Below are 20,012 nucleotides of genomic sequence, written 5' to 3'. Positions count from 1 at the left end.
AAAAGGATAAAATAACTTCTCTCCTGCTATCCTTCATGTAAATTTTTCTACTAACCAATCTCCCTCTCTCTCCAAAGCTATCTGTCAATGTCTGGCAGTGATTAGGCATCAACAAATGTTTTACTCGGGTATCACATTTTGTATTAACATTTGCAAGTCCAAAATATTTACGAATGTGCACTTAAAAAAAATCTAAGTAACGAGAAGACAAAATCAACTAAGGGCTGTGATTGGAGGCTGACTTAGATACTAGGTAACAACTTAGAAACAAAAAGTACTGTCGAAAAGTAACAGCGGTAGAGAACTATAAAGCGAGGGACTCAGAGGGAGTGAGAGGGAATGAGAGGTAGAGAGTGAGCGAGTGAGAAAGGGAATGAAAGAGAAAAGAGAGAGATTGAAGGACAGTGAGAGAGAGAGACAGAGCAAGTGTGGGGGCTCAGGGATCCAAGCTGTTGTATTAATCTGCACATTTTCTCAGATGACGCAAGGCTGTGATTTTGCCTCTCCTTTCTCTCCCTCTCTCTTTCTTTCTTTCCCTCTCTCTCTCTCTCTCTCCATCCCTTTCTTTCTTGACTGAGTCTCTCCTGATGCCTTGCTCTCGTTGGATGGGAGACAAGGACGCACAACAGGTAGGACTGACTTCATCTTGCTTCTCTTCTGCCCGTTTATCCCTGTTCATCTCTTCCTTTGCTTCTATCAAATTCATGTCCATCTCAGATGTTCTTAGAATCACCACGTGCATAAGATTAGTTTGTTTGTTAACCTGGAGGGCAGTTTAACTGGTAGTGCTTGTTCTTATGATCTTAGTTCTTCAGAATATTGAGTCTATGGCATTTTGCTTTTGCTGTCAGAATGTTCTGGTCCAGTACTTTCACCAGAGTTAATCTGTCTTGATAATGAGTAGGCCTACAGGTGTGTGGGTATTGGTCATCTGCTTTTTATGCTGTAGCAAGTTCTGTAGCATCATTTCAATGTTCAGGGACATATTTTACCTGGAGTGTATGCAATGCTGATGATTTGATTGAAACAGTGCTATGAAACCTCGGAAATAACTCCATAATTCACTCTTTATATTTCAACGGAGTGCTATCCCAGCTGCCGAGTCTCAAGTTATTGTGTTTAGAGTTTTGCCAAAAATAAAGGATAGATGGATATACTGTTCTGGAAGTGAGGACGGAATGATACTCCGTCCTGCTGCTGGAATTGCATTCCAGTGACAAATCAAACAGAGAGAATGAGAGAGAAAGAAAGGGAAAGAGGATTTATAAATAGCAGAGCTTTAGAAGGGTGAAGAGAGCAGATGTGCTAGACGGGGTGTACGTAAGGAGTTCAAACAACAGATTAATACACTCAGATTATGTTGGGGAGAGAGGGGCAAAGGGTGGGCTGTGTCTTTCACACGCACGCGCACCGATTAACGCTCCGTCACAAAGACACCAGCTCCCTCTCTATACCTCCGTTCCTCCCTCCTCTTCCTCTCTCCCTCCCTCGTCTTCCTCTCTCTCTCATGGACAGTACTGGAAGGAAACTCTAGAAAGAGAAACAAATTCCAGTTCGTATTGTTTCCAGAACATCTATACTTTATTGGGGGGAGGTGGGGAGGAGTGGAGGGCTGGGGTTTCGCTGGAGGAGCAGTGGGTCAGATTCAGCCGCGGCAGTGCATGTGCAGCTTAGACCGCAGGGCCGACCTAGGCCACATAACAGTCAGATCTTGTGACTGAGGAAGCAGGGGAACGTTTCCACTCATCGTGCAGCCGAATGTGATTAATGTTGGCCCGGAGACACATCACATCCTCCTCTTCCATCCGTTTTCTCTGTGTGTAGTGTGAACCTGCCCTGAACACGTATCTCCATAATGCTGTGTGAGTCAAACATGCACACTCAGGATAACGATTTCTGACTGTCTGTGCGTAAATGCAGTGCTTTGGTAAAGTATTCAGAATCCGTTCCCTTTCGCCGCATTTGTTTGTGTCGTAGGCAAGAAATCAAAAAAATTTACCCTCAGTCTGCACACAGTTCCCAATAAGGACAAACGTGAAAACACGTCGAAATTTTTTTTGCCAACTGATTGAGAATAAAAATCTTATGTATGGAGTACTCAGACCTTATATTCAGTACTTTGTAGAGGTTCCTTTGGCATCGACCACAGCTTAGATTTTTCTTGAGTGTGCTTCTACCCGCTTTGCAATTTTAGATTTGCACAGTTTCTTCCATTCTTCCTCATTGATCCTCTCAAGCTCTGACAGATTGGATGGGGAGCATTTGAGTTCCCGGGCACTCTGGATCAAATTTTCTTCAAGGACCTCTGTATTTTGATCAATTCATCTTTTCCTCAATCCCTCAAAAAATATTAAAATCTTCTCCAGATCTATGCCTCAATACTATTTTGTCTTTGTGGTCTACATAGAGTCCCTAGGACTTCAAGGTTTGGTTTTTATTCTTATGTGTGGGACCTTATATAAAAAATGTGGGCTGTTCTAAAGGCATTTACACACTGCCTCCTAAGCCCTGAGCTAAGGGATATTTTAGCCAAGGTCAAACCAACTGTTCACATTTGCACATTTTCAAGTGGGCTACCGACAACCTTAGCCTAGGGCTAGCTGGCCATGATCCGGGACATGGTTAGCTTCGACTACTCAGGGCTAGCCCCAGAAATACGGTGACAAAATAACCAGTGTGAAATGAAGTCAAGAACAAAAGCATAGAACATTTATTGTCCAATCACAAAAACTGGCTTTCACTTAATTTATATAAACTTGTGACCCACACTGTTACCAACAGCTACACGGTAGCTTTGTTTCGGTCCTTTCACTCAGCAAACCTTTCTCATTTCAGTTCACGTTCTTTAGCTGAGCGAAGTAGCTACTGCAGCAACCTTTTTAAGTAAATCTGTGAAATATGTTAAAAGACAAAAGGTTGAACGTGTCGTTTTTCTTTGCATAGTTTTAACGAAGTTGTCAGAGCAATCAGTTTGGAGTGTCAGGCCAAGTGTCTGAGGGTAGTGTGAGCATATTGATGGCAATATCTGGTATATTTAATCAGTAATACATTGTCTACAAAATGTGGGGTACCTATATGGATCTGAATACCTCACCTGGGCACTGAATGTGTGTGTGCGTGTGTGTGCACACTGTATTTAGTGTGTTTCTGTGTATTGAGTAGTTAACCTGTATATTCCAGTGTTTCCAGTCAGTGGCTTCAGCCCTTCTTATCTCAGGGAGTGGGGATGGGATATGAGAGATTTATCTCTATCCCTTTGGAAAGCTCACACCAAACAATCAGCCATAGGAAATAATCCCCTCTCTCTCTTTCACACACACAAACACACACAAACGCACGCTAACACACAACTACAGCATATTAAATACACATTGTGCACCTCGCACTTGTCATTTGCACACAGGCAGAGACAAAAACACACAATGTCTTACAGAGAGCTAAATGGTCTGAGATAAACTCAGCCGTCATGTCTATTTAGTTAACATGGGTTTTAGACAGGGTGGGTGTTGGCGAGGGGATAGCAATTATACAGCTGTTTAGTCTCATATATCAACCACACTGATTGTTCAGGGACAGCAGAGGTCACTGATTGGATGAGAGAGTGCATGAATATGTGGCATGGGTCCGTTAATTTCTCAAACACTGTCATCAGAGACTGCAATTAAAGTGCAGCCAGCACAGATAGTGATCGTCACAGCGACAGGGATATTAATGTTCGTCATAGCGACAGGGATATTAATGTTCGTCATAGCGACAGGGATATTAATGTTCGTCATAGCGACAGGGATAGTAATGATTGTCATAGTGACAGGGATCATAACAATGAAAGTTGGACACAACGAGACTCCTCATGGCCATGACCATCCACAGGACGGCTGAGTATATCTGGACTCTGGATGCATGGAAGTAGTTTTACTCTGGCCCGGTCGCTGATCCAGAGGAACTCACCATGGCACGGCGTACCAAGAAGAAGAAGATCACTGCCAGTAAGCCCCATGCCCGTAAGGATTACAGCCTCCTTCTCACGTTAAGCCTTGGCTGTCTTTGAAATATCCTCCTCTCTCATGCCTGGTGTTTTACTCCAACACGTGTTTCTGTTCAGAGGGCTTCCCTAAAGCCACTCCCCGAGGTGTGTTAGCTTAGTCCTCAGGGACACTTTGATCTTCTCACCTACCTGCCAAGGGTGTAATACCTTGGTGATGTTCGACCACATCCTGGCGTCACCGCTCAGGCCTCGTCAACACATCGACGCCCAGCTTTTATTATGACAGCCAGATAGTATGATGGATATTACCGTCGCTAGCCAGCCCATACACAAACCACATACTCTTCTGGGACCCCCAATGGAACCCAACTAAGCATATTACTCATCAGTAACGTAACAAAAATACGATTAAATTCTGGTGTGTTATTCCCTGGGATCGGTTCCCCAGTCTGACCTCATCCACGCCAACTGGCATCGTGGGAGGTGTAGTCCTGAACTCTTTGGACATAATTCACTGAGGTTATCAAGGTCCACCGCTGAACGTGCATTACGTTGTGTGCTCTGTGTCATAGACCTCTGTTCCTAAGCAGTACACTGTAATGTAGGATGCAGGGAGCCATTCTGGGGTTAACTGACACAGTGCAGATAGAACAGGTCATGTATGTCACGGTGGGGTCACAAATAATTCCGTCCAGGTAAAAATAGGTTATCGGGTCATGACGAGGTCACCGATAGCACAGTACGGATTGCACAGGTCAACGGATCATGCTGAGGTCACTCATAGGACAGGCTAAATCAACAGGTCACAGAGGGAATCCTGACCATCGCCCTCCAGCAACAGGACTGCTGGGTAATTGGAGCGCAGTCCATTGCCTCGGGGGTGTTTGTAAACACCGTTCCCTATGTTAAGAATTACATGAAGATGACTGAAGAGGATTGGACTGACAGTAACAGGAGCAGAGCAGAAATTACATCCCCCCACTACCCAGTTCACATGGGATTATATCTCTGCAATTGAAACTTGGCAGAGATTCCCATCCCCCCCCCAGAAAAAAATGGCATTAGCTAGCAATCCCTCTTTATGCCCGGGTGGGAACTGCTGTCAGACTTTAAACCCGGAGAGGCAGACAAGCAGATAAACAGCCCGGGAAAGACGAGAGGAGCCAGGTCAAAGTGTGAGGTCCGTAGAGAGAGGAGGATGTAAAGAAGGGAGGACACAGGGAATAGAACTGGTCTACATGTTGGTGAGTGGTTCTCTATTCTCCCCGTACGAAATGACATCCCCATGGCGATGGATTATAATCATGCACCATTACAACTGTCCGGAGCAGGCGGTCTGTTTGTAAATGTGCCACGCACGTTCCTGATGCTGACTTCACACACGGCCGCCATGTTGCTTTCCAGATGTGTTTATCTGGGATGGGAGGAGGTTTCCTCATCACTTATTTAACTGTGTTGGAACAGCTGTTACTGGTCAATGCATCAGAATACTAGGCAAACAGACTACGCTTATAGTGTTAAACCAGGTCAGATTTAATATCGGGGCTTTTATGTCTGGTTTGAATTGTAGTATACTGTTTTGACCACGTCTGATCTTTTGTAGACTGATATGTTTGGCTTGATGTTCCCCTTCTGACCGAAATGGCAGTTTGGTTCATGTGCTAATGTGGAGTCATTTGAATAGAATCCACCACCCTCACTCACATTGTTAGATTATTGTTGATCCTGCCCTGGACCTGACTCAGATAATGGTCCACTGAGCCGTTACTCTTCCTCTCTCCTTCTGCCTTCCAATTGTTTTTCATCCGTCTTTGTCCAGCTCCATATCCTGTTTAATTCACATTGTGAGTACATTCCTTCTTGATGCACTTATTAGAACACAGACGGATGACGTGTCAGATCTACAGAAGCACTTTGTAATAAACGACACCCACGCTTCTCTTTGTCCTGGCCGCGTTAATCTAACCGGAAATACGACTTCAACCCTTCTCCTCTCTGTGTGTGGCACATCCCAAGTAGCCCGATAGGTGGACGGCAAACGTGACGGAGGGTTATCCCAGGCCCGTTGAAAGGCTGAGAAGAGCCACATAACTCCCACCGGACTGGGGCTGTTTCCTCACCGGGCGGGTGCGCTCTTTCAGCCTTTAACCTCCTCTCTGTCCCCGGACCTCAGACAGGATGAAAAATCAGCTGCCAGCTCATCCGTCTAACAAGGCTCAGTATGACGAGGCCCTGCCACCCATTGTTGGAGTCGGGGTGTTGGAGCTGTTGGAGCCCAAACTTCCTAAGAGCTGCCTGGGAACCTACTGTGGCTTCCTGGTCCGGAACTCGCTGCTGGCCCTCACCATTCTGGGTAGGTAACCGAGCCAGTTGGACGCCGCTCTCAGAAACCCCTCCTCCGATGCCTCGGACCCGGAGGCTCCTCTCCGGCGTGGGGTAACGGGGCACGTGTGCGCACGCTTCGCTAAACTCCCGTCTCGTTCTGTTAACCCGTGACAGGCGTGGTGGCGGGCTCGCTGTTTGGAATGCTACTGCGCTACGTCTCGGTGACTGATCCCGACACCCTGATGCTGGTGTCCTTTCCCGGGGACATCCTCATGAGAATGCTGAAGATGCTCATATTGCCCCTCATCATCTCCAGCCTCATCACCGGTACGCTGTTGTGTGAATCAGCCCTCGGACACACACACGCGCACGCACGCATGTACATGCACACGCACTAAAACACACATTTTACACACCAGTGGAGGAGGAAGGTGAGCCGGTGATCAGCCTCTCCGTCCCCCTCCAGGTCTGGCCGGTCTGGATGCTCGTTCCAGTGGGAGAATGGGGTCCAGGGCCATGATCTACTACATGTCCACCACAGTGATCGCTGCCGTCCTGGGGGTCATCCTGGTCCTGGGGATCCATCCGGGGAATCCCAAACTCAGGAACAGTGGGCAGGACCAGAGCACGGCCACAAAGAACCAGGAGGTCAGCAGTCTGGATGCCTTCATGGACCTCATCAGGAACCTGTTTCCCGAAAATCTTGTGCAGGCCTGCTTTCAACAGGTAGGACCCGGACCTAGAGCCAGAACTAAACCCAGATAGCATTAAGGAATGTAAGACTTTCGTAATTGTGAATGTGTGCTGTCAGGGGCAACTGTGTACATTTTGCAGCTGATTGACAATATTCCAACCATTTGAGCAGTAGAGAAGATAACAGTTGTTCCAGGGCCATTTCAAGCTAGCAGTGGAGTGAGCTGATGGTACTCTTTTTTTTTTACTACTTTATTTTACATTTTTAAATGTTGGTCATCACTCAAACAAGAGATTAGACATTAGACCAAAATGCAACAAAGTAACGAGAAGACTGACAAACAATAACAAAAAAGTCTACAATACAAAAGAAATTATAATAAACAAAATAAATGACAAAAAATATATACATATATGAAGGAGATATAAATAGATAAAAATACAGTAGGTTACATATCGTATGTTGTGTAAAACCTGAAATTATACCGGGGTGCAGTCAATGTCAATGTAATGACAGGAGATTCTCCATAAAATCAAGGTTGCCAAACTCTATAAAACATCACTGACTTGTTCCTTAACCAATAAGTGTTTTTCTTCAATGTGATACAGCTTCAACATTCCAATTGGCAGGGGGATATCTGATTTCAGTTTCAAGGCTTTCTGTAATTGTTTTATTCTGTTACACTAGCCCTACACCAAGCCCACACTAACCCAACGCAGCCTACCCCACAAGCAGTGTTGCCACAGTTACTTTGAAAAAGTAATCACTGATTACTCCTTTAAAAAGTAACTTAATTTACAGATATCTCCTGACATTTTCAGACATTTTCAGAACTTAAAAACAATTTCCTGAATAAATATATGTTTTTATAAAAAATTTAATAAAGACAGTTTTTCTTGACTTCACTTAACATAAATACTTGTTTTTCTAAAATATAAAAATAAAGACAGTCTTTCTTGACCTGGTTTTTATCTGTGAATCCTGCTATCTGCTTCAGGAATTGGGAATTGGGAATTGGGAATTGTTCAGTAAGTTTGACTGTGCCATGCTGCGACTCCAAATGTTTCTTCAAATTTGACGTTGTGTTTTTGTAGCTAGATAGCACTTTGTTGCCACCAGCACAGAGTGTACAACGAACCTTAACATTGTCATCCTTAGCTGACACAAACTCAAAATAATGACTGTATTTCCAGCTAGAAAACACGCATCTCTCTCCTCCCTCCATTGGTGCACGTTGGTGCTGCTGCGTGGTACAGGAACTGTCCTCACGCTGAAAACGTGACTGGTCGCGTGACTTCACTCCCCGAGACACAAGTTGAAAGCATACATGTTTTTACCTAGGTAAATGACGAAAATAGTAACACACAGTGACTTGGATAAGTGACTTTAATCTGATTACTGGTTTGATAATACTAACGCGTTAGATTACTCGTTACTGGAAAAAGTGGTCAGATTAGAGTAACGCGTTACTAAGAAACGTGTTAACGGCATCACTGCCCACAAGTAACATTTTTGGAAGATGTTTTGCATGAAGTTATCTTTGTGACTCCCACTGGATCCACTTCTTGTTTTTAGCCATTAGGAGTGGAACCCGGTGTGGTGTTCTTCTGCAATAGCACATCCGTCACAAGGGGCCGGTGAGTTGTACATTCTGAGATGCTGTTCGCCTTTTAGCTTGAACGAAGTTCCAGTTGTCCTTCAACCTCTCAAAAGCAAACAGTTTTCACCTTGAGGTCTTCCGCTGAATGGATGTTCGCTTTGTCACATCACTCACTGTATGTGATGTACAAAACATCCTGTCCAACCTTGAACACTGCGGTGGGAGAATGTCCAGTGGGACGTCCGTTTCTGATCCACCATAACCAGCACACTTGGCACTGATGATTACACCACATTCATAGTCACTTAGGTCACTAATTTGCCTGCTTTATATAGCAAGCCATGGCCACGTCATTTATCATCTGCCGAATATGGTCACTGAGTGTATTGTGGTGCGAACTCACTCTCTCCGGAACGCATGGCCATATCCTTGAACGCAAATTGTCTGTCACTCCCTGATGAGGCACACATTTACTCAATTGAGCCTTGTCAGGGGATAGGATAAAAAGATCCCAGGAATGCTGCTGTGGAAGATAAGGAGAGGAGATACTGTGGATGCAGTACCACAACCCACAGTTTTTACATTTATGTTTTGTTCTACTTTCTCCTGCAACTTTCTATGAATAAATGTCCTCCAGAACATGGATAATTGCAACAAATTGGTTGTCTTTGAGAATCAGTACAATGCAACCCATTTTCTAGATACATTAATAGGACAGCATTCGCAATTGAACTAGAGTTGAAATAGATTTAGCTTTGATTTGGCCCACACCTTGTTAATGGCATATGCCACCAGGAACGAGCTGTGGAGCCTGGTCAGGCCAAACTCTCTCTGTGCGATTCACAAAGAAACATTGTCTAGTACATTTGGCTGTTGAACATCCAAGCAGGCAGGTCATTTTTAAACAATAATCCAGGCCTCAATCATGTCACAGCAGTTGCCTTCTTTGGTACAAATCCTGTTTTAGTTTTTTTCTATTCTATTTGCGCTTTCTCTCTTTCTCTCACTTTCCCGCACGCATGTGTGTCTAAATGATTAGAAATTCTTCTCTGAGTTACACTGGGTGAGGGGTCTGACCTTTCTGTTTGCAAATCTCTTTACAGCAGTGTTGAGTTGTCTTCATTTACAGGAGGAAGGCATCTGCTTTGTGTGTGTGTGCGTTTGTGTGTTTGTGTGTGTGTTTGTGTGTGTGTGTGTGCGTGTGTCTGTGTGTGTGTGTGTGTGCTCTATAGCCCTGGGCTTGGTAAAAGATCTCTCTGTGCTGTCTCAGTGTTTGTCTTTGTCAGAGATTCATTGATGCTGTAATTGCTTTTGCAGATCAGCCAAGAAATTGCATGATGATCCTACTGCTCCCTTTTCAATCTTTCATCTTCTCACTCTCTTTTCCTTTCTCTCTCCCCCCTTCCCCTCTTTCTCTCTGTGCCTCTGTATACATATCTCACATTCTCTTTTGGTTTCTGGATCGCTTCCCCCTTCAGGTTCAAACAGTGGCAAAGACAGTCTCAGCAACGCCCCCGAACCAGACAGAACCTGTCGTTGTCAACGTGAAGAAGTTAGAGTTCAAAGGGGGCATGAATGTTCTTGGTGAGAGAATGTCTCGGTTATTTCCTCTGTTTTGACTGGTTGGGCAACAATGTCCTATTCCATGATGCTGTTTATTTATTGAAAGCACCTGGACTATTCAAATAATTTAATGATGTAAATACATTTTCCAAAGGTTTGATTGGGTTCTTCATCACATTTGGAATATGCATGGGGAAGATGGGAGAGAAGGGGAGGCTCATGTCAGAGTTTTTCAACATCCTCAATGAGATCATCATGAAGATGGTGGGCATTATCATGTGGTACGTGTCTCTAAGTCTTCCTGTCTGTGTCCTGCTGTCTCTGTCCTGCTGTCTGTCTTCCTTTGAGGCTCCCTGTCTATCTTTGTGTCCATGTCTTCCTGTCTGTCTTCCTGTCTGTGTCTTTCTGCCTGTCTTTCTGTGTGTACTTATCTTCCTGTCTGTTTTCCTGTCTGTGTCTTTCTGCCTGTCTTTCTGTGTGTACTTATCTTCCTGTCTGTTTTCCTGTCTGTGTCTTTCTGCCTGTCTTTCTGTGTGTACTTATCTTCCTGTCTGTCTTCCTGTCTGTGTCTTTCTGCCTGTCTTTCTGTGTGTACTTATCTTCCTGTCTGTCTTCCTGTCTGTGTCTTTCTGCCTGTCTTTCTGTGTGTACTTATCTTCCTGTCTGTTTTCCTGTCTGTGTCTTTCTGCCTGTCTTTCCGTATGTGTACCTATCTTCCTATCTGTCTTTCCATGTGTCGCTGTCTGTCTTCCTGTCTGTGTCTTCCTGCCTGTCTTTATGTATATGTACATGTCTTCCTGTCGGACTTCATGTCTCTTTCTCAGTCTGTTTCTCATCCAGTGGATCAATTGCTGCAGGGCTGAGAAAACATTCTATGGGTGCCACACAGACACACACACACACACACACACACACACACAGACACACACACACACACACACACATCACTGGCGGTGATGAATAAGGGGAGGACTGTGTACATGAGACAAATGGTGGGAACTAGGACCTAGGACGGAGAAAGGACCAGAAAGTGGAGAAATCTAGAGAGATTTACAGAGATTCCCTAAGACATGACAGGGTGTGGAATGCTGATGAGGAGTAGGAATGGAAGCAGAGCAGAAGTCTTTCTGGTTCCCAGGGCCAGGAGGGTGGAAGAGGTCCAGAACGTAATGAATCCTCAGGCAGGAGAGGAGCCACCACTGCCCAGCAGGTCAGCAAGATCCGAGAGCAGACGGACTGAGACCGAATGGGATGGATGGATGTGATGAGATTTCAAGTCTTTGGAGGCCATGAAGTCCTTGAGGCTTTGCAGGCCAGGATCATAAAGGCCAGGCAAAGAGAAAGAAAGAGACTGGGGAAAGAGAGTAGGAGAGACCAGGCCCGTACCCCTCTCACTGTCTCCATCTCACTCTCTTTCTGTCTCTCTCTCTCTCTCTGTCTCTCTCTCCGTCGCTTTCTCTGCCAAAAGGAAGCATCTCGTCAGAGGCCATCTATTTGTTGTGCAGCTCAGTTTCCAGAGAAACGTCGTCCTCCATACCAGTCCCCCAGTGTAAACCTGCCATGTTACTCACTAAACATATTAATCACTACTGAGCCAGCCGACATATACAATCAACACAGATCACGAGAGGCTTTGGTCAGTAGATGACACACAGCTCTGTGTGAATGCTGCCGTTCCGCCTCCCAGATAGACACCCTGTACATCCCAGACACCAAAGACACAAAGGATGTGTTGCTCTGACCAAAATCCATCTGAGATTCCGGAGCTCCTGGTCCTACTGACTGTTGACTACACCTTAACAGTGTACATAAATACATCCGCACAGAAGTGTATACATGGTCATAGCATCCTGTAGAGTTCCACTGGGAAGTGGATTCCTCTCCGGACAGCAAACCTCATTACCTGTGTTGTCTTAATGTAGCTGGATAAGAGCCTTTGCTCTAATGTATAATATTTTTTTTGGCTTTGACCTCCTGGGTTTTGTGTTCCTTCCAGGTACTCCCCAATCGGCATCGCCTCTCTGATCTCGGGGAAAATAGCGGCCATTGGGGACCTGGAGGTGGTGGCCAGACAGCTGGGCATGTACATGGTGACCGTCATGGTGGGCCTGGTGATTCACGGCGGCATCATCCTGCCACTCATCTACTTCATGATCACCAGGAAGAACCCTTTCACATTCTACTCTGGGATCTTCCAGGCCTGGATCACAGCCCTGGGCACAGCCAGCAGGTAGGCCAGGGAGGACCCCTGTATGGAGGGTTGATTGAGTGTGTTGTGGGGGTGGATGGGGGTCTTGCAGAATAGTATATATTTTGTTTTATTTGCATTTAGCACAAATCTATAATGATCTATAATGGAATTTTGTAGTGGTTGAAAATTCAACTGCAATTTTGTAAATCCTTGAGCAAGAGAATGGTGAGGCTGAGTACATTACTATGTACAGTAATCCATATAAACATTTTACTTAGTTTTTCACAGAACAACAAAGGAACCAAAACTGAACTCTAGGGAATGCCTTTGTGAACTACAAATGACCCAAAACTGAACCCAAGGAAATGTGTTTGTGAACTACAAAGGACCCAAAACTGAACACTGGGGAATGCCATTATGAACTACAAAGTATCTGTTACTATGAAATGGGGTATCACTTCATCAAAATGGAATGATCAACTGCATTGAAAGACTTTGACAGATCAATAAACAAAGCCACACAGTTTGATTCCTCATGGTAAAGTAATTGATAACCAATGTAGTTGATGTAATAGTACTGTGCCCAGGTCCAAAACGAGATTGATGTTTGTTCAAAATTTAAGAACACAACTGTGTATTTTCCAGTGACTCCCGAATTATCTTAGACAGGAAAATGGACAGATGGGACAATAATTGTCTAGGTCATTAATATTCCCACCCTTATATAGTTGAATTACCCAGAAATGTATTAGAGTTCCAGAGCCATCCCTTGGGTGAAGTTTGTTGGCCTCTGTTGCTTTGCTAGTGTTCCTACCAAAGCATCACAGGACAATGTTTTCTGTTGCTTTGCTAGTGTTCCTACCAAAGCATCACAGGACAATTTTTTCTGTTGCTTTGCTAGTGTTCCTACCAAAGCATCACAGGACAATGTTTTCTGTTGCTTTGTTAGTGTTCCTACCAAAGCATCACAGGACAATGTTTTCTGTTGCTTTGCTAGTGTTCCTACCAAAGCATCACAGGACAATTTTTTCTGTAAATTGATTCGGGATGAGGTGAATGTGTGGCTAAAAAATCTTCAAGGACTCAATTATGCTATTGAATCAATATGGCAAAAATCCCTTAGAAATGCCTCCAGCACCTTGAGTCATCCATTCAGAATCCAGACTGTTCTGCAGGCAAAATGGGGTCAGACCCGATTCAAGATGGGTTTAATAATGTGATGGATGGTTGTTATATTACCGTGTTAGTTTATAGACTATTTAGGTTAACCAGGAATATGAGGGCTGATGAATAACAGCTGCTGAGCCAACTGTTCATGAATCTGGGTGATCAGTAATGACTGTCTGGTTGGCAGACAGACAGGCAAGAAGGCAGACCGATCCTGTGTTGTAAATGTCTAGGGCACTGGATTAGGTTGGATGGGCCAAACTGGCTGTGTTTCTGCTGAATGTCGTGCTGCTGAACCCAACTGTCATTTGGCACATTAGAGAGGCTTTATGGAATAAGAGTAATCCTATCAACTTTACTCTAATTATATTATGACCTGGGCTTAGCTTCAAATCAAATTCATGCAATTCACATTTTGGATTATAGAAAACCACTTTAGAAAACCACGTTATTCTTGCCGGTGTTCGATTGAACTGCTTCATCACTCTCTTCCTCCCCTCACCTCTTTTAACTTCCTGCCTCCCATCTCTCTCTGGAATGTATCTATATCTTTCCCCCTTCTCTTTTCTTCTCTATGTGTCCTTCTACCTGTCTATTCTTTCTTACCCACTCTCTCCTTTGCTCAGTGCGGGGACATTACCAGTCACATTTCGCTGTCTGGAGGAGAATTTGAAGATCGATAGGCGTGTGACGCGTTTCGTGCTTCCTATCGGAGCTACCATCAACATGGACGGCACAGCCCTTTACGAGGCGGTGGCAGCCATCTTTATTGCTCAGATGAATGACATCAGTCTAGATTCAGGACAGATTGTAACCGTCAGGTAGGCCACTTCTTTCGCTGAGGCCCCTGGCCCAGGGATATTCCTTTGCCACTGTTGAGGTCTGGTAATGGGAGTGGGTGTATTACATAAACGGTAATGAAAGAGGGGGGCGGGGTGTATGAGAGGGTAAGGTATAAGAGGGGGGCGGGGTGTATGAGAGGGTGAGGTATAAGAGGGGGGCGGGGTGAATGAGAGGGTGAGGTATAAGAGGGGGGCGGGGTGTATGAGAGGGTGAGGTATAAGAGGGGGGCGGGGTGTATGAGAGGGTAAGGTATAAGAGGGGGGCGGGGTGTATGAGAGGGTGAGGTATAAGAGGGGGGCGGGGTGAATGAGAGGGTGAGGTATAAGAGGGGGGCGGGGTGTATGAGAGGGTGAGGTATAAGAGGGGGGCGGGGTGTATGAGAGGGTAAGGTATAAGAGGGGGGCGGGGTGTATGAGAGGGTGAGGTATAAGAGGGGGGCGGGGTGAATGAGAGGGTGAGGTATAAGAGGGGGGCGGGGTGTATGAGAGGGTAAGGTATAAGTGGGGGGCGGGGTGTATGAGAGGGTGAGGTATAAGAGGGGGCGGGGTGTATGAGAGGGTGAGGTATAAGAGGGGGGCGGGGTGTATGAGAGGGTGAGGTATAAGAGGGGGGAGGGGTGTATGAGAGAGGCTGGGTGTATAAAGGGGAGGGGTATATGAGAAGGTGGGTTATATGGAGACCTGGTGGCACAGGGATCATTGGGGGGCAATGCCCCCTCAGCGAGAATGCTTTGCCCCCCAAAAAGAAATAACTGTTAGGAACGTAGCTCTCTTGCCTTCATCTGCAAATATGATCGAAGACGTGCTTTAGGTGATGTGATCACTAAACTAAAAAGAATGTGTAACTACTGCAGTTACTAAAAGCTTTCAAATGTAACTGACAGCTGTGTCTTTTGCTATTATATATTTGGGCCCTTATTGCTTAAGGAAATCTCGCCTTCTTAGGCATGACTGAACCGATGACTGTTCTGAGTCATACAGTAATGCGTTTCGTGAGGTCAATGTTGAGTCTCAGTGTGTAGAAACGTGTTTGACATGAATCCCCCCCACCCCACCCCACCACACCTAACGTTCTCCCCAGTATGACAGCCACTCTGGCCAGCGTCGGGGCAGCAAGTATTCCCAGCGCAGGCCTGGTCACAATGCTACTGATCCTCACCGCTGTGGGCCTGCCCACCCAGGACATCAGCCTGCTCATCGCTGTCGACTGGCTGCTGTGAGTCACATGTTATCACTGGGATGTTACAATGTAGAGGCCTTTTTATTCAGCCGCACCGAGAGGACATAGCCTGCCAAGATTACATTTCTGCTTTGTGACTCAGTGAGAAACAAGGCGTTTACGCCAAGCTCTTCCCAAATGACAATGTGTTGTCATCGGCACGTTTTAGGCTGGTATTCAGCTCTAGATGACATTACTGTTGGTCACGTGACTGAGGTGTGAGTCGTGGCTGTCTGTTCGTTCGTTCAGGGACAGAATGCGTACCTCCATCAATGTGGTGGGAGACTCGTTTGGTGCCGGGATCGTTGACCACCTGTCCAGGGCGGAGCTGGCCGAGATCGACGCCGAGCTAATTCCCCCCGACGACGAGGAGTTCATCCCCCCGCCCCCCATCCTCACAGAGATGGACTTGGTCGACCCCATGAGACCTCCACAGCTCCCCCCGCGCTCCCCGCGCCCGTCTAAACTCAACCACCACGGCCACTCCAACCTGTCCCAGATCCACTCCATCTCCAACTCTCCCCGCTCCGTCCGCTCGCCGTCCCCGCGCTCAGTCCGCTCCCCCTCCCCGCGCTCAGTGTGCTCCCGCTCCCACTCCCCGCGGCCCTCCACCTTCCGCTCCCACTCCCCGCGCCTCCTCCGCAGAGGGGAGCCCGGCTACACCGCCCTCCCCAGCCATGACAACCAGGTAGGTCGGCTTCCTTTGGAATCGGCGCTGCCTTCTGGCGCTTCTGCTTCCACCTGAATCCTAGCCATGGTTTTCTTGGTCAGTGACTACTGATGTCTCCCCAGATGCCCACACTTCACCGCTCCCAGAAAGAGAGAGACAGAGAACTCCGGGACAGAGACAGAAGGGACAGAGAGAGCGACAGAGAGCGGGAGCGTTTGCGCGGTCGAGAGAGCAACCGCTATCAGAGTGAGACCGAGGAGGAAGAGGAGAGGGATAGGGTCATGGATGAAGGGAGCGACGGAGAAGAGAGTGACGACACTGCTTACGACCGCCGGAATGCCATCCCGCCCTGCGATCTTCCCTGAGTGAGAGGCCTCTATGCTTCTGTTTCGCTACAGGTTTACACTTCCCCGGTTCACTGCCCTTTACCAAATCAACCAACCGTGTGTGTTCTGGCAGGTTTGGTGGATCCCAAAGGTGTTTAGAGTTTTCTGGTTAATATGTTTTGGATCCTGTTTGACAAGATCGGGGATCAAAAAGCTAGCTTGGAGAGATGACAATATTTACGTTGCTATGGCCTCATTTGTGTTGCCATGGCGACACTGTTGAATGACCTTTGAAGTTGAATCCATGCCCTTACTTCTGCACTTCAGTGTGCCGCAGAGGAAAGCTGAAACGTAGCGGCCTGTCCTCCGTCAACCCAACACCGTTCTCCGATAATCCTTGTCCTGTTCTTATCATTTTAACTAGCCAGTGACTCGGTCTTCCTCTCTTCCCTTTCCTGTGGCAGACACATGCTGCATTGACAATCTGGTGTTGAGGCTTGTCATTTCTTGGTAAGCATGAATTAATGCACAATTTTAAATGTTATCTTCTCATCTAAATAATTGTTTCTAGAACACTTACCGCGTCCTTGAATACAGGATGTTTTAAAATAGAACTCATACTACTTCTGTGATTTAATATGTCCCATAAACCCTTGTACAGCAGCTCTGTGTAACTAAAGGGAAAAAAACAAACACAGTATGCAAGCATTATTTTTATACTGTTCTACCTCTCCTCTCCATGTCCTCTCCTCTACAGAACATCATTCCCTGGCACGTGACATTAGAATTGTTATTACTGAGAATTGATGTATGTTTTGTTATTTTGTAGTTGTTGTACGATGTATGAGATGATGGTTGTTAGTTGTTTATTTGGCTCAGCACGACGGTCTGTCGGTCAGTTATCATTTAGGTCTGCATATTAATTTACTTGTTTCTTTACACTTGTCCTTGTATTATTTATGTATTTTTTTTTATTGTAAGAGATACTCTCATTGGTTCCCTCATACTGATTTGGTGTCCTGTCCCTGCAAAAGACCTTTCATTCAAAGTTCATTATTGCCTCCCCAAACCCTTCAATCTTTACACAGATTTGCAGATACAGGTTGTGTGAATATTATATGTAATAAATTCTTAGAGATTTATTTCAATTACAATGACAGCGAATATGCGTTTTTCTGGGTTTAAATACTCAGTTAAAACTGGGTACAAATGTGAACTATAAAAGGAGAAACACGTCACTGTTCGGTGACTAAAGACAGTAATAAAATCCTGTGGACTCGGATATTACTGGCTGTTGGAGTTCCAACAGACATAGCGATGCGTGCGCACACACACACACACACACACACACACACACATACACACACAGGCACGCAAAGGCACACACAAACATTGATATCAACTCACTTAATCCTCTCAAAGAAGTTAGAGATGTGTAAGAAGGGAGATCTAGACTGAGGGTTGGGAGAGCAGCAGATGGCCAGAAAACATCAATCCTACTCATTCTTCCCAGACAGCGTAGGGGCACTGTGGATAATTGCAAACGGGATTGACGTTAGTGTTTGGACCGTGCGCGTCAGAGAGATCGAGAGGAGGAACAGAGGTTGATGACACGGGAAAGCTTCGGGCCACAGCACACCCCCAGTACCAAGTGATACCAGGGAACAGAGTTAGACAGGGAGACAAGCCGAGACTTCTGTATTTACGTGTATTTCTTCTATGAGTCACACTGAGACAGAGGTCTCTTTCACAGACAAGCCCTGGTTACAAATTCAGTTGTGAACAACAAGGTCCCCGATCAATGTTCTGAACTGCAATCAAAGCACCACCACATCTAATTGGAGAATATTTTTGGAAACACTTTATTTTGAGAGCCCCAAAAGTGTTTCTGTGTATGCGCTACAGATTATCTACTTACTGTCACTAATATTTTACAGTTCTTCACGATTGCTTACAAGCATCGAACAATACAGAAGTTACAGTATCAAAACTCTTCACGCAGTCAGCAAAACGGAAGTGCATGTGAACCAAACTGTGAATAATTGCTTTCACACAAAATGCATTCAATGAACACATTCCCCAAAATCCATGAACTCGTTTCTCATTCAAACTCAACCACCTACAAAACAATGTATTCACGGCACGTTTTCTCAAATGCTTACACACTGTTCTCAAAACTGTTAAAAACACATTCAAAACAGAATGGTGGCAACTGGTGTGCATTTCTGCAGTAACCAGATTGAAATATAAAGATTTTTTTAAATATTTGTTAGAAAATGTTAATTATGTTAGAATATTTTGTCAGTCCAAAACAATTGATTGCAGTTTCAACTGAAAACCAACCCAAGTGTTGTACACTTTAACCTTTGAGAGAAACGATGAATGTGTGAAAGAACGCCGGTATCAATATATCCAGGTAAGATGTCTGTTCAATAACCAAACAGGGTATTTACACATTTACACATAATGTAAAGTACCGTAAAACTATGGATTTACTGTTAGAGAGTATTGGAGATGGAAGCCAGTCAAACTGCACATAAATTCATCTTTGTGAATGAAGCTGGATTCAACCTGGCAAAAACACGCTGCAAGGGAAGAAATGTGATTGGATAGAGAGCCACCATGGATGTCCCAGGCCAGAGAGGAGCGAACATCACAATGTGTGCAGCACTGTCCAAGGATGGTTTGCTGTTACACAAATCATTCATTGGTCCTACAGTACACAGAGGCTAGTGATTATATTATACTTGTTGTTGTTTATTTGTTTTTGTTGCAGCCATGGAATATGGGTACATTTGTTTTTTGTTTGAACTTTATTATTTTTCAAAAGTAAAATGTACTATATGCAGAGATACAGAAAAAATAAAGGATATTCCTTCAAATTGCTGCATTTGTGAATCATTCTTGTTCCATATACTTAACTACTGTCATTAAAGTGAGGTGTTTTTCTTATTCTATGATCAAACACTGATTTATGTGAAGAATAATTTTAAAAACCTACGAGATAAAACTTCGTCATTTATGTAATGATTCCTGTTGTTGGTGTTTTTTAGGTCAGTGTGTTATGAGTGACAGTGTGTGAGTGAGAATTGTTGCCAGTATTTTGGTGGAACAAGCTTGTTTTGAGACGCGTATGAAGTGTGTTGGGGGTTTTAGTGAGTTTTGGGGGTGAGATTAACTGTTTTGCAACGATGCATGTTGGTAATGCACACTGTGTGAAGAGTTTTGTTATTGTGGTTTCAGTATTGACCGATGTTTGTAAGCAATCGGAAAAAGACTGTAACTATATACTAACCCTTACCCTTAACTTAAACTTGACCCTAAACCTAACCTTAACCCTTATCCTAAACCTTAATCTCTTCTTAACCATATCCCTAACCTTAGCAAGCAGTTGTCAATCAAGACAGTTTGTTGAACATTTGTTGATAGT

The 20,012-nt window shown here is 45.0% G+C and overlaps 1 protein-coding gene across 6 annotated transcripts; it reads left to right on the top strand.

The window, feature by feature from the left end:
- On the top strand, positions 1 to 17,736 carry slc1a9 (solute carrier family 1 member 9). Of its 6 annotated transcripts, XM_010874094.4 has the most exons (14): positions 1 to 629; positions 3,871 to 4,001; positions 6,159 to 6,338; positions 6,485 to 6,637; positions 6,777 to 7,036; positions 10,083 to 10,188; positions 10,322 to 10,448; positions 12,164 to 12,397; positions 14,152 to 14,346; positions 15,449 to 15,583; positions 15,836 to 16,274; positions 16,379 to 16,621; positions 17,047 to 17,092; positions 17,340 to 17,736. In XM_010874094.4, exons 2-12 carry the CDS (start codon positions 3,950 to 3,952, stop codon positions 16,619 to 16,621), a joined length of 2,124 nt encoding a protein of 707 aa, XP_010872396.1. In that variant the 5' UTR covers positions 1 to 629; positions 3,871 to 3,949; the 3' UTR covers positions 17,047 to 17,092; positions 17,340 to 17,736. The 6 variants fall into 6 exon arrangements, with proteins under 6 accessions (XP_010872396.1, XP_010872395.1, XP_010872394.1 ...); XM_010874093.4 differs by having other exon boundaries at positions 17,047 to 17,736; XM_010874092.4 differs by having other exon boundaries at positions 2 to 629; positions 16,379 to 17,736.
- Positions 17,737 to 20,012: the final 2,276 nt, after the last annotated feature.

Source organism: Esox lucius, chromosome 11 (assembly GCF_011004845.1).
Source record: "Esox lucius isolate fEsoLuc1 chromosome 11, fEsoLuc1.pri, whole genome shotgun sequence".
Classification (NCBI taxonomy): domain Eukaryota; kingdom Metazoa; phylum Chordata; class Actinopteri; order Esociformes; family Esocidae; genus Esox; species Esox lucius.
The sequence above is the reverse complement of the archived record's forward strand: the minus strand, read 5'-3'. Positions and strand labels throughout refer to the sequence as shown.